Here is a 13,649-nt window from a genome sequence, read left to right on the forward strand (position 1 = left end):
GTGACCTGAACCATGAGCGCCATATGCAAATAATGACTTTGTCAGCAAAGCTGTCCATAACCATGGTGGGTCCATAACCATGGTGGGTCCATAGGGAGGTGGAAGTAAAGGGGACCTATTTCATATATTGGAGCTTTCTGGGGTTCTGGGACTCAGGGGTTCCTCAGAAATAAAACAGAGGCCATCTAGAGGCGCCTGATATTGATTACCAATAGTGGGTGGACATATTAATGGTTAGAAACTTTCCAATTCTCGGCGTACCATATACAATTATTGCCCCGTTTTCCCACCATAGACAGTTGCCTGGTTTTATTGTTTAAATGAGAAGCTGTTTTCCCTTTTGCTCATCCTGTTGCCTCTCGGGGATGCCGATCTCACGCAGACACTATGGATAGCTCTGCCCAATCAGAATCTTACATTTTGTATAATAACTGGCGTTTGTTTTCATTCTTGTAGCTCATGCAGTAGCCATGGTGGTGTCTCTGGAATTGGCTTGGATCAGCTCACAGAAGTCAGACTAGTGAAGGTGGATTTCTGGTTACGTCTCTCATACGGGAATGTTGGTTTCTTCTTGAGTCCTCTTTGAATTTTTTGTCTGTGAACCGTATTCTTTCTACTCGGCCTCCTTTTATCAGACGTTCCATGAGCCGCACTCACTAAGTGGGTCATGTTTGGGCCTCGCTGGCACACAGAGAGGTTGGAGAGAAGGTGGATGAAAGCTCTTAGCCGTAGGCCACAATTTGTACCGTATTCATACCCTCATTTGTGTAATAGACATTCCGTAGACTCATTCCAAGAACGATTATACAATTTCTGCAGAGCTGGAGCAACTCTGACTTACAAACCGGCTTCATGTCCCAAAAGGAGGATCAAAGCCGGAGCTGCGGCCTGGACCTCATTATTACCGTCTGTGGCTGGTGAGTCGATTTGTATTCCTATGATAAGAGGATTTATAGATCTCCCCGTGAAGACGTTCCATAATAGAACTTCCAAATGTGTGGCGGTCAATGCTCCATCATCTGTGTATACCGCGCGTTCTCGAGGCGAGCCTCCTACACCGAGCCATGGCTCTCCTTCCTTCCAGAATGTAGGAATCGGTATATCTGGAATGATTTCCTTCAGAGAGATGGGAGGTGGATCCCATTCCCGTGTCATTCTTCATGGTGAAATCTCTGAGCCGAGATCCCAGGTCTGCCATTACCAGAGGTGCCCAGTGTGGGGACTGATTCATGAACTGCCAGTGCCATCCAGCAGACTCTGCAACTGCCAAACGTCAGCGATTCATGGAATACACTGCAGCCAGATTCCAGAGAGCTCCTGACACGTGGGGTGGATCTCCTTCCTCATTAGTATGATGAGCCGCCATTGCTGTCTGAGACTCACACCAGCTTTTGAACTTCTGTTCTAATTGGTGGATGTTGGGAATTTATTGACACTTTAAATCAACTCTGTTGCTTCATTTTAAAAATGGTAAATTACCGCCCCCCATTTCCCTACCAGTCACTGCTAAACCTGCAGAACTGGACCATTCTGGTGTCTGATTCCTGGTATCCTGCTGTGGCTTCATCTCCAGCACCTATATCTCAGGTCAGGGATGGGGGAGGGGTTGCTGGGATTTCTCTTCACTAACGTTTCTCAGCTTTACTTCTATTAAAGTGTTACTTTACGTGTGATAAACCTCAGCTGATTGGTCCCCGATGTTCGGTCTCCAACTCTCGGGGGTCTTCTTGGTGTTCATTGAGAAGAACCTTCTGGTCTTTTTGTTGGCTCTTCTGCCCCTTCCTTCCCAACACCCCCTGGTCACCCTGTAGTCCCTTCCTTCCCAACACCCCTAGTCACCCTGTAGTCCCTTCCTAACACCCCCTGGTCACCCTGTAGTCCCTTCCTTCCCAACACCCCTAGTCACCCTGTAGTCCCTTCCTTCCCAACACCCCCTGGTCACCCTGTAGTCCCTTCCTTCCCAACACCCCCTAGTCACCCTGTAGTCCCTTCCTTCCCAACACCCCCTAGTCACCCTGTAGTCCCTTCCTTCCCAACACCCCCTAGTCACCCTGTAGTCCCTTCCTTCCCAACACCCCCTAGTCACCCTGTAGTCCCTTCCTTCCCAACACCCCCTGGTCACCCTGTAGTCCCTTCCTTCCCAACACCCCCTAGTCACCCTGTAGTCTCTTCCTTCCCAACACCCCCTAGTCACCCTGTAGTCCCTTCCTTCCCAACACCCCCTAGTCACCCTGTAGTCCCTTCCTTCCCAATACCCCCTAGTCACCCTGTAGTCCCTTCCTTCTCAACACCCCCTAGTCACCCTGTAGTCCCTTCCCAACACTCCCTAGTCACCCTGTAGTCCCTTCCTTCCCAACACCCCCTGGTCACCCTCTAGTCCCTTCCTTCCTAACACCCCCTAGTCACCCTGTAGTCCCTTCCTTCCCAGCACCCCCTAGTCACCCTGTAGTCCCTTCCTTCCCAGCACCCCCTAGTCACCCTGTAGCCCCTTCCTTCCCAGCACCCCCTAGTCACCCTGTAGCCCCTTCCTTCCCAGCACCCCCTGGTCACCCTGTAGTCCCTTCCTTCCCAACACCCCCTGGTCACCCTGTAGTCCCTTCCTTCCCAACACCCCCTGGTCACCCTGTAGTCCCTTCCTAACACCCCCTGGTCACCCTGTAGTCCCTTCCTTCCCAGCACCCCCTAGTCACCCTGTAGTCCCTTCCTTCCCAACATCCCCTAGTCACCCTGTAGTCCCTTCCTTCTCAACACCCCTAGTCACCCTGTAGTCTCTTCCTTCCCAGCACCCCCTAGTCACCCTGTAGTCCCTTCCTTCCCAGCACCCCCTAGTCACCCTGTAGTCCCTTCCTTCCTAACACCCCCTAGTCACCCTGTAGTCCCTTCCTTCCCAGCACCCCCTAGTCACCCTGTAGTCCCTTCCTTCCCAGCACCCCCTAGTCACCCTGTAGTCCCTTCCTTCCCAGCACCCCTAGTCACCCTGTAGTCCCTTCCTTCCCAGCACCCCCTAGTCACCCTGTAGTCCCTTCCTTCCCAACACCCCCTAGTCACCCTGTAGTCTTTTCCTTCCCAACACCCCCTAGTCACCCTGTAGTCTCTTCCTTCCCAGCACCCCCTAGTCACCCTGTAGTCCCTTCCTTCCCAGCACCCCCTAGTCACCCTGTAGTCCCTTCCTTCCCAGCACCCCCTAGTCACCCTGTAGTCCCTTCCTTCCCAACACCCCCTAGTCACCCTGTAGTCTTTTCCTTCCCAACACCCCCTAGTCACCCTGTAGTCTCTTCCTTCCTAACACCCCCTAGTCACCCTGTAGTCCCTTCCTAACACCCCCTAGTCCTCCTGTATCAGATCCAGAATCTTCACTTGATTGGAGGTTTATGGCCTCCATCCTATCCTGTGTGAAATCCTCCAGGACAGAAGGAATGGTGGGGGGGGGGGGGAGGGGGTGGCAGCATCAAAAGGCTGAATGGAGTCCATTGCTTCCCTCTATTGTAGTTTGGTCAATGACACCCCGGCCTGCATGAGGCTGAGAGTAGAGCAGGAGAGAGGCTTGGCACCTTTTCATGTTCAGTCCGGGTTCATCGGCAGGTCAGCCAGCCCGGGATGACATCAGTAGACTTGTTTACCACGGTGTGTGAGGAGCGATGGGGGGCCACTGGCCCTCAGACGGAGATGAAGCTCGGACTCCGGCATCAGGACAACCGACTCTGAAATCAGCTACAGAGACTTGTATCCATGTGACGGCTCCTCATCCGTGTTAGGCGGCTCCTCGTCCGTGTTAGACGGCTCCTCGTCCGTGTTAGACGGCTCCTCGTCCGTGTTAGACGGCTCCTAGCCAGTGTTAGACGGCTCCTAGCCAGTGTTAGACGGCTCCTAGCCAGTGTTAGACGGCTCCTAGCCAGTGTTAGACGGCTCCTCATCCATATTAGACCGCTCCTCGTCAGTGCTAGACGGCTCCTCGCCAGTGTTAGACGGCTCCTAGCCAGTGTTAGACGGCTCCTCGCCAGTGTTAGACGGCTCCTAGCCAGTGTTAGACGGCTCCTCATCCATATTAGACCGCTCCTCGTCAGTGCTAGACGGCTCCTCGCCAGTGTTAGACGGCTCCTCGCCAGTGTTAGACGGCTCCTAGCCAGTGTTAGACGGCTCCTCATCCATATTAGACGGCTCCTCGCCAGTGTTAGACGGCTCCTCATCCATATTAGACGGCTCCTCGCCAGTGTTAGACGGCTCCTCGCCAGTGTTAGACGGCTCCTAGCCAGTGTTAGACGGCTCCTCATCCATATTAGACCGCTCCTCGTCAGTGGTAGACCGCTCCTCGTCAGTGTTAGACTGCTCCTCGTCAGTGTTAGACTGCTCCTCGTCAGTGTTAGACCGCTCCTCATCAATCTTAGATGGCTTCTCGTCAGTGGTAGACCATTCTTCTTCAATGGTAGATCGCTCCTCGTCAGTGGTAGACCGCTCTTCATCAATCTTAGACCGCTCCTCGTCCGTTGTAGACCACTCTTCATCAGCAGTAGACTGCTCCTCGTCAGCAGTAGACCGCTCCTTGTCCGTGGTAGACCGCTCCTTGTCCGTGGTAGACCGCTCCTTGTCCGTGGTAGACCGCTCCTTGTCCGTGGTAGACCGCTCTTTGTCCGTGGTAGACCGCTCTTTGTCCGTGGTAGACCGCTCCTTGTCCGTGGTAGACCGCTCTTTATAAATCTTAGACCGCTCCTCGTCCGTGGCAGACCGCTCCTCGTCCGTGGTAGACCGCTCCTTGTCCGTGGTAGACCGCTCCTTGTCCGTGGTAGACCGCTCCTTGTCCGTGGTAGACCGCTCTTTATAAATCTTAGACCGCTCCTCGTCCGTGGCAGACCGATCCTTATAAATCTTAGACCGCTCCTTGTCCGTGGCAGACCGCTCCTTGTCCGTGGTAGACCGCTCCTTGTCCGTGGTAGACCGCTCCTTGTCCGTGGTAGACCGCTCCTTGTCCGTGGTAGACCGCTCCTTGTCCGTGGTAGACCGCTCCTTGTCCGTGGTAGACCGCTCCTTGTCCGTGGTAGACCGCTCTTCATCAATCTTAGACCGCTCCTCGTCCGTGGTAGACCGCTCCTCGTCCGTGGTAGACCGCTCCTCGTCCGTGGTAGACCGCTCTTCATCAATCTTAGACCGCTCCTCGTCCGTGGTAGACCGCTCCTCGTCCGTGGTAGACCGCTCTTCATCAATCTTAGACCGCTCCTCCTCAATATCGGTTTTGTCACGTCACCAATCACTCACAGACCAGCATTGTCCCCGAATCTCCTGACATTATAGAACACAGAAATATTCCCGTCTGTTGCTCCACCTTTTAAGTTACAATATAAGACCTCATTGGCTAATCTGTTCTCTCGATGTTGCCGCCAGGGGAGGAGTCAATGGGTGGGCCTGTTTGGTGGGACGAATGGACCAAAGCCAGGAAGCGGGCCGTGCCATGTTCTCAATGCCAGCACTGTAACATGACATTTACTGATGGACCGCTCCATGAATGGTGATGAGGTTCTGGAGGAGACCAGGCCAAGCTGCTCTTCAGGAACCCAAGTCTGGATTTATGGCTCCAGCTGGATATTTGGGAGCTCTATGATGGATGAACGTTCTCTATGTGTAGACTCAATTAGTGGCCATTTATGAGATCGAACATAATGACAGGTTCTCGGCATTGTACCAGTCTATAGTTACTGAGGATCATTCAGTATGACTCCAACACTTTAGGACCATCTGATTGTCTATGTGTAAAGATCAGATCATGGTCACTGAAATATCCTTCTGGAGACGTTTCCTTCATTTATCACCACAATAATACCATGTATGGGGAAATCGGCCCACAAGGTCCAATCATACTCACAAGTGCCCATGTGTAATCAGTTGGGGGTCGGAGGTGTGGCCTCCTGTGTGTCCGCTGTAGGGTAGGATCTACTGTAGGCCCGTTCTCCGACAACGTGGAGGTCATACAGTGCGTATAATGGAGACCCGCCTGGCCCTGGCCCACAAAGGGGAAGATTGCTTCCGCAATGAAGTCCCCCCCCCCCCCGTTCTGTAGGTTGGAGGAGATCAGAGCGCCTTTCTCAGACACATTGTACAGTTAATTAGGAGGAGATAACGAGTCTGGCAGAAGACGGCTCTTCAGGAGCTCATTTCCAGGATTTAGCGGAGAGATTTCTTCCCCCGGAGTGACCATAGACGTGAGACCATCTGTTACCGAATCTGACCGTCTTCTGGAGATTGGACATTTTCCCTTCTCTGCTGTCTAGAAAGGCTACCAGACTTCCCTGAAGGGCCACAGAAGGTCTTCAAGCCTGCATGGCGTATAACCAGCGTCCATCTAGGCCCCATAGACATCGGAAAGGTCCCATTGGAAGGCTGTTATCTTGGGGCCCATTGCACCCAATGGCTTGCCTGCCAGTATTCACTCTTCTCACCTCTGCTTCTGGAAGACGTCCTCCATGTCCCCCAAGGGCCACGCCGACCCCCACTGTGCCCTAAAGTTTGTTCAAACTGAGCCTTTCCCAGAGACAATCCATGGCAGGAAATATCAGCATTACATGCATTGGTCGTGGTGGGAATAAGCTCCCGGGTGTAGGGGGGCTCTTTGTGGCCCCCTGGGTGTAGAGGGGCTCTTTGTGCCCCCCCGGGTGTAAAGGGGGTTCTTTGTGGCCCCCTGGGTGTAGAGGGGTTCTATGTGGCCCCCCCCCCGGGTGTAAAGGGGGCTCTTTGTGGCCCCCTGGGTGTAGAGGGGTTCTTTGTGGCCCCCCGGGTGTAGAGGGGGCTCTTTGTGGCCCCCCCGGGTGTAGGGGGGCTCTTTGTGGCCCCCCCGGGTGTAGAGGGGTTCTTTGTGCCCCCCCCTGGGTGTAAAGGGGGCTCTTTGTGGCCCCCCGGGTGTAAAGGGGGCTCTTTGTGGCCCCCCGGGTGTAGAGGGGTTCTTTGTGCCCCCCCCAGGTGTAGAGGGGACACTTTGCGCCCCCCCCAGGTGTAGGGGAGGCTCTTTGTGGCCCCCAGGTGTAGGGGAGGCTCTTTGTGGCCCCCAGGTGTAGGGGAGGCTCTTTGTGCCCCCCCCCCCCCCCCCCCCCCCCCGGGTGTAGAGGTGGGCTCTTCTGCTGGAGGGGCTGCACTCACCATGACCCCATACCTTGTGATAATGGGATTGAACATGTTGACTCCTAGTCGACCTCTCTGGACAATCATCCCCCCCCCCCCCTTTGTTGGTGGTTTCAGCCGCCTCATCTGCATCTGTGAATGTTTCGGGTCGGTAATGTCGGCCTTTTGTCCCCACACAATGCCGGGATTGGAGGACAATCTGGAGGACAGTTTTGGGTGAAGTCTCTGCAATTAGCAGAAGATTAGAGTCCATTAACATGCGAATGCTGCCCCCCCCCCCGGGGTACAATAGTCCCCACCCACTCCATCCAGGGCCTGGTAAGGTGACTACACATGTGCAAAGATTCTATAGAGTGATATGATGACCCCCCCGGGGGGGGAGAGACCTCCTCCTGCACCTAGATCTGCCCATCAGTGATATGATGACCCCCCCGGGGGGCAGAGACCTCCTCCTGCACCTAGATCTGCCCATCAGTGATATGATGACCCCCCCGGGGGGCAGAGACCTCCTCCTGCACCTAGATCTGCCCATCAGTGATATGATGACCCCCCCGGGGGGCAGAGACCTCCTCCTGCACCTAGATCTGCCCATCAGTGATATGATGGCACCTTATGGACAGGGGGCCGCCCGTCATTAGGAAGGGGAATCTCCCACCCAATCTGCAGGTGTATGGAGCCCACGTCTGATACATAATGAGCGGCTGTCAGACGTGTTCTTCATCATCATCATCATCATCATCATCATCATCGCCCATCCGTTCTCTACAGAACAGTGCAAATGTAAAGCCGCTTGTCTGTGATTGGTAGATACTGGAAACTTAACTGACTGTATTGGTGAGATCCCTGTGCCCACTATGAGGGGTTCCCACCATCCCTGTGCCCACTGAGGGGTTCCCACCATCCCCGTGCTGAGTTCCCAGGTCTGTACACCCTCTGTGCCCACTATGAGGGGTTCCCACCATCCCTGTGCCCACTATGAGGGGTTCCCACCATCCCTGTGCCCACTATGAGGGGTTTCCACCATCCCTGTGCCCACTATGAGGGGTTTCCACCATCCCTGTGCCCACTATGAGGGGTTTCCACCATCCCTGTGCCCACTATGAGGGGTTCCCACCATCCCTGTGCCCACTGAGGGGTTCCCACCATCCCCGTGCTGAGTTCCCAGGTCTGTACACCCTCTGTGCCCACTATGAGGGGTTCCCACCATCCCTGTGCCCACTATGAGGGGTTCCCACCATCCCTGTGCCCACTATGAGGGGTTCCCACATCCCTGTGCCCACTATGAGGGGTTTCCACCATCCCTGTGCCCACTATGAGGGGTTCCCACATCCCTGTGCCCACTATGAGGGGTTTCCACCATCCCTGTGCCCACTATGAGGGGTTTCCACCATCCCTGTGCCCACTATGAGGGGTTCCCACCATCCCTGTGCCCACTGTGAGGGGTTCCCACCATCCCTGTGCTGAGTTCCCAGGTCTGTACACCCGCTGTGCCCATTATGAGGGGTTCCCACCATCCCTGTGCTGAGTTCCCAGGTCTGTACACCCGCTGTGCCCATTATGAGGGGTTCCCACCATCCCTGTGCTGAGTTCCCAGGTCTGTACACCCGCTGTGCCCATTATGAGGGGTTCCCACCATCCCTGTGCTGATTATCCCCTGGTTATCTGATTATCCCCTGGTTATCTGATTATCCCCTGGTATGCCACTATGAGGGGTTCCCACCTCCCCTGTGCTGAGTTCCTGGGTCTGTACGCCTGCTGTGCCCATTATGAGGGGTTCCGACCATCCCTGTGCCCATTATGAGGGGTTCCCACCATCCCTGTGCTGAGTATCTATGTCTGTACCCCTGGTATGCCCACTATGAGGGGTTTCCACCATCCCTGTGCCCTTTATGAGGGGTTCCCACCATCCCTGTGCTGAGTTCCCGGGTCTGTACGCCTGCTGTTCCCATTATGAGGGGTTCCCACCATCCTTGTGCTGAGTATCCGTGTCTGTACACCTGGTATGCCCACTATGAGGGGGTTCCCACCATCCCTGTGCCCATTATGAGGGGTTCCCACCATCCCTGTGCCCATTATGAGGGGTTCCCACCATCCCTGTGCTGAATTCCCGGGTCTGTACACCCGCTGTGCCCATTATGAGGGGTTCCCACCATCACAATCTTCATGATTTGCATATATGTTTTATATTCTAAAGAATGTAACAGGAAAAGTTGGGACACAAAAATCTCAGCCTGCTGTGTAGTGGGCTCCATTGTTGGGCTCCTCAGGTAGATCGGGGGGTGTAGTGGGCTCCATTGTTGGGCTCCTCAGGTAGATCGGGGGGGTGTAGTGGGCTCCATTGTTGGGCTCCTCAGGTAGATCGGGGTATGTAGTGGGCTCCATTGTTGGGCTCCTCAGGTAGATCGGGGGGGTGTAGTGGGCTGCATTGTTGGGCTTCTCAGGTAGATCGGGGTGTGTAGTGGGCTCCATTGTCGGGCTCCTCAGGTAGATCGGGGTGTGTAGTGGGCTCCATTGTCGGGCTCCTCCGGTAGATCGGGGTGTGTAGTGGGCTCCATTGTTGGGCTCCTCCGGTAGATCGGGGTGTTGAGTGGGCTCCATTGTTGGGCTCCTCAGGTAGATCGGGGGGTGTAGTGGGCTCCATTGTTGGGCTCCTCAGGTAGATCGGATCTTGTAGTGGGCTCCATTGTCGGGCTCTTCAGGTAGATCGAGGGTGTGTAGTGGTCTCCATTGTCTGGCTCTTCAGGTAGATTGAGGGTGTGTAGTGGGCTCCATTGTCAGGTGGCTCAGGTAGATCGGGGGGTGTAGTGGGCTCCATTGTTGGGCTCCTCAGGTAGGTCGGGGTGTGTAGTGGGCTCCTCAGGCAGATCGGGGGTGTGTAGTGGGCTCCATTTTTGGGCTCCTCAGGTAGGTCGGGGTGTGTAGTGGGCTCCTCAGGCAGATCGGGGGTGTGTAGTGGGCTCCATTTTTGGGCTCCTCAGGTAGGTCGGGGTGTGTAGTGGGCTCCTCAGGCAGATCGAGGGTGTGTAGTGGGCTCCATTTTTGGGCTCCTCAGGTAGGTCGGGGTGTGTAGTGGGCTCCTCAGGTAGGCCGGAGGTATTTGGTAGTCTCCTTCATTATCGGGTTGATTAGTGTCCGTTTCTTACCATGTGCACATTTCCCCTGCATTTATCGCCCCCCTCAGGGGTCAGTGAGAGGTAACGTCAGGCCAGGATGCTTTTCAGGGCAGCCTGAGCTCAGCAAGGAGTTAGCGCCTCGCCGGGCCCCTGCCCCGAACAATTTTCTGGTCAGTAATTATGAGAGTCGAGTGTGTCTTGTTGATTGCGGAGGTAATCGGAGAGAACAGTGCCTGGATCCTGTCCAGCAGAGGAAGCCATCCGTCCATGAACCTCTCTTCCCTTCTATGTTGGTTCATTCGTGTTCGGAAATAGGAAAGGTGAAAACTGGTGCAATTCTGTGAGGGTGCAGATTGGGGGTCCCTGAATTCGGGGCCTCCGCTGATCTGGGCCGTAGAAGCCGCTCTGAGCTCTCCTACCTTTGGCTAGGACCGGATTACGAGTCCTGTAGATGATGGGTTTCCCGGGTCCTCCATGGCACAATGTCAATGTTCTCTTTGTTCAGTCTAAGCCGGGATCAGTCCAGGTGCCGACCTCCTGCCCTCGATGTGATGAGACATCTGGTAATGATGATGGAGACACGGTGACCTCCATGTTCTGCAGTCACGGGATACAGCATATTACATTGTGTAGACCAGTGAAGGGACTCTTCGGAAGGCAATTACATGGGACTTGTGTGCGTGTTTTATATTTCTATCATTTTATATTTAATCTGGGCAAAAGGGCAAAACTCAGCACCTAAGGCAGCCAATCCTGGTTCAGCATGTATGGACTTCCTTCATGTATGGACTTCCTTCATGTATGGACTTCCTTCATGTATGGATTTCCTTCATTAATGTATTTCCTTCATGTATGGATTTCCTTCATGTATGGACTTCCTTCATGTATGGATTTCCTTCATGTATGGATTTCCTTCATGTATGGATTTCCTTCATGTATGGATTTCCTTCATGTATGGACTTCCTTCATGTATGGACTTCCTTCATGAATGTATTTCCTTCATGTATGGATTTCCTTCATGTATGGACTTCCTTCATGTATGGATTTCCTTCATGTATGGATTTCCTTCATTAATGTATTTCCTTCATGTATGGATTTCCTTCATGTATGGACTTCCTTCATGTATGGATTTCCTTCATGAATGGATTTCCTTCATGAATGGATTTCCTTCATGTAAGGACTTCCTTCATGAATGGATTTCCTTCATGTATGGACTTCCTTCATGTATGGACTTCCTTCATGAATGGATTTCCTTCATGTATGGACTTCCTTCATGTATGGATTTCCTTCATGTATGGACTTCCTTCATGTATGGACTTCCTTCATGTATGGACTTCCTTCATGAATGGACTTCCTTCATGAATGGACTTCCTTCATGTATGGACTTCCTTCATGTATGGACTTCCTTCATGTATGGACTTCCTTCATGTAAGTTTTCTCATTGGTTGTGATGTTCTCACTGGATGAGACCCTAATAATTAGTTTCGGTGTTCAGATACTTGCTGATGTGACATCTGTAGGGTCATGTGTTAACATTCGAAGGTCAGATACAAAATTGTGAGTCGTTCTACCTTCAGAAGTACTTGGAACTCTGTTCGGTCATGTTTGTGATTCACATTTATCACAATACATAGACAGATTTCTTTTAAAAGGACAGCCAGCTCTGTTTCTCCATTGGAGCCATCAAATACCCTGCCCTTCTGGGTATAGGGCATATGATCTCCTCCCAGGAGGCATTGCCCCCAACAAGGAGAACATCATGAGCCCTGTGTAAGCTCCAACATGGAGTGGGAGTCACCTCCCGATGGAGGAATGAAATGGTGGAGGAACTCTAGAAGGGTGAATTGGCTCAGGAAGGTGACTATAAGGGGAAGGAGGAGTCAGGTAGGTGAATAGAAGAGGGGTTGGATAGGTTGGACTGGTAAGGGCCTCCATCACTTTACCCCTTCAGGGCACAGATGGGTTTCTTAAATTCTCTTTGTGCAGTTCAACAGATGAGCTCCTCCTCCCTGAGGTACATGTGACATCATTGGACAGCCCATGGTGTGAGTGATTCCTGGTTTGGATGTACAATGGATGGCCCATGGTGTGGACAGTTCATGGTGTGGACATGCAATGGATGGCCCATGGTGTGGATGTACAATGGATGGTCCATGCTGTGGACGTACAATGGATGGCCCATGGTGTGGACGTACAATGGATGGTCCATGCTGTGGACGTACAATGGATGGCCCATAGTGTGGACGTACAATGGATGGTCCATGGTGTGGACGTACAATGGATGGTCCATGCTGTGGATGTACAATAGATGGTCCATGCTGTGGATGTACAATGGATGGCCCATGGTGTGGATGGTACATCGTATGGACGTACAGTGGGTGGTCCGTGGTGTGGACGTACAATGGGTGGTCCATGGTGTGGACGTACAGTGGGTGGTCCATGATGTGGATGGTACATCGTATGGACGTACAGTGGGTGGTCCGTGGTGTGGATGTACAATGGATGGTCCATGATGTGGATGGTACATCGTATGGACGTACAGTGGGTGGTCCGTGGTGTGGACGTACAATGGGTGGTCCGTGGTGTGGACGTACAGTGGGTGGTCCGTGGTGTGGACGTACAGTGGGTGGTCCATGGTGTGGACAGTTCATGGTGTGGACGTACAGTGGATGGTGTGGACGTACAGTGGGTGGTCCATGGTGTGGACGTACAGTGGATGGTCCATGGTGTGGACAGTTCATGGTGTGGACGTACAGTGGATGGTGTGGACGTACAGTGGGTGGTCCGTGGTGTGGACGTACAGTGGATGGTCCATGGTGTGGACAGTTCATGGTGTGGATGTACAGTGGATGGTGTGGGCGTACAGTGGGTGGTCCATGGTGTGGACAGTTCATGGTGTGGACATACAGTGGATGGTGTGAACATACAGTGGATGGTGTGGACGTACAGTGGGTGGTCCGTGGTGTGGCCGTACAGTGGATGGTGTGGCCGTACAGTGGATGGTGTGGACGTACAGTGGATGGTCCATGGTGTGGACGTACAGTGGATGGTGTGGACGTATAGTGGATGGTGTGGACGTATAGTGGATGGTGTGGACGTACAGTGGATGGTGTGGACGTACAGTGGATGGTCCATGGTGTGGACGTACAGTGGATGGTCCATGGTGTGGACGTATAGTGGATGGTGTGGACGTATAGTGGATGGTGTGGACGTACAGTGGGTGGTCCGTGGTGTGGCCGTACAGTGGATGGTGTGGACGTACAGTGGGTGGTCCGTGGTGTGGACGTACAGTGGATGGTGTGGACGTACAGTGGATGGTATGGACGTACAGTGGGTGGTCCGTGGTGTGGACGTACAGTGGATGGTGTGGACGTACAGTGGATGGTCCGTGGTGTGGACGTACAGTGGATGGTGTGGATGTACAGTGGTTTG

At 53.5% G+C, this 13,649-nt stretch overlaps 1 protein-coding gene across 2 annotated transcripts in view; it reads left to right on the forward strand.

The window, feature by feature from the left end:
- Positions 1–487: 487 nt before the first annotated feature.
- DHRS3 (dehydrogenase/reductase 3) overlaps positions 488–13,649 on the forward strand; it is a 69,613-nt gene continuing 56,451 nt past the window's right edge. Inside the window, exon 1 of one of the 2 annotated variants that reach the window (XM_089664070.1) lies at positions 488–1,587. In XM_089664070.1, the coding sequence (XP_089520196.1) occupies positions 1,468–1,587 (120 nt within the window). In that variant the 5' untranslated portion in view covers positions 488–1,467. The remainder of the gene's footprint in view (positions 1,588–13,649) is intronic. The other variant, XM_089664072.1, reaches the window with a different exon arrangement.

Source organism: Staurois parvus, unplaced genomic scaffold (assembly GCF_062004578.1).
Source record: "Staurois parvus isolate SC_StPar_1 unplaced genomic scaffold, SC_StPar_1.0 ptg001825l, whole genome shotgun sequence".
NCBI lineage: Eukaryota > Metazoa > Chordata > Amphibia > Anura > Ranidae > Staurois > Staurois parvus.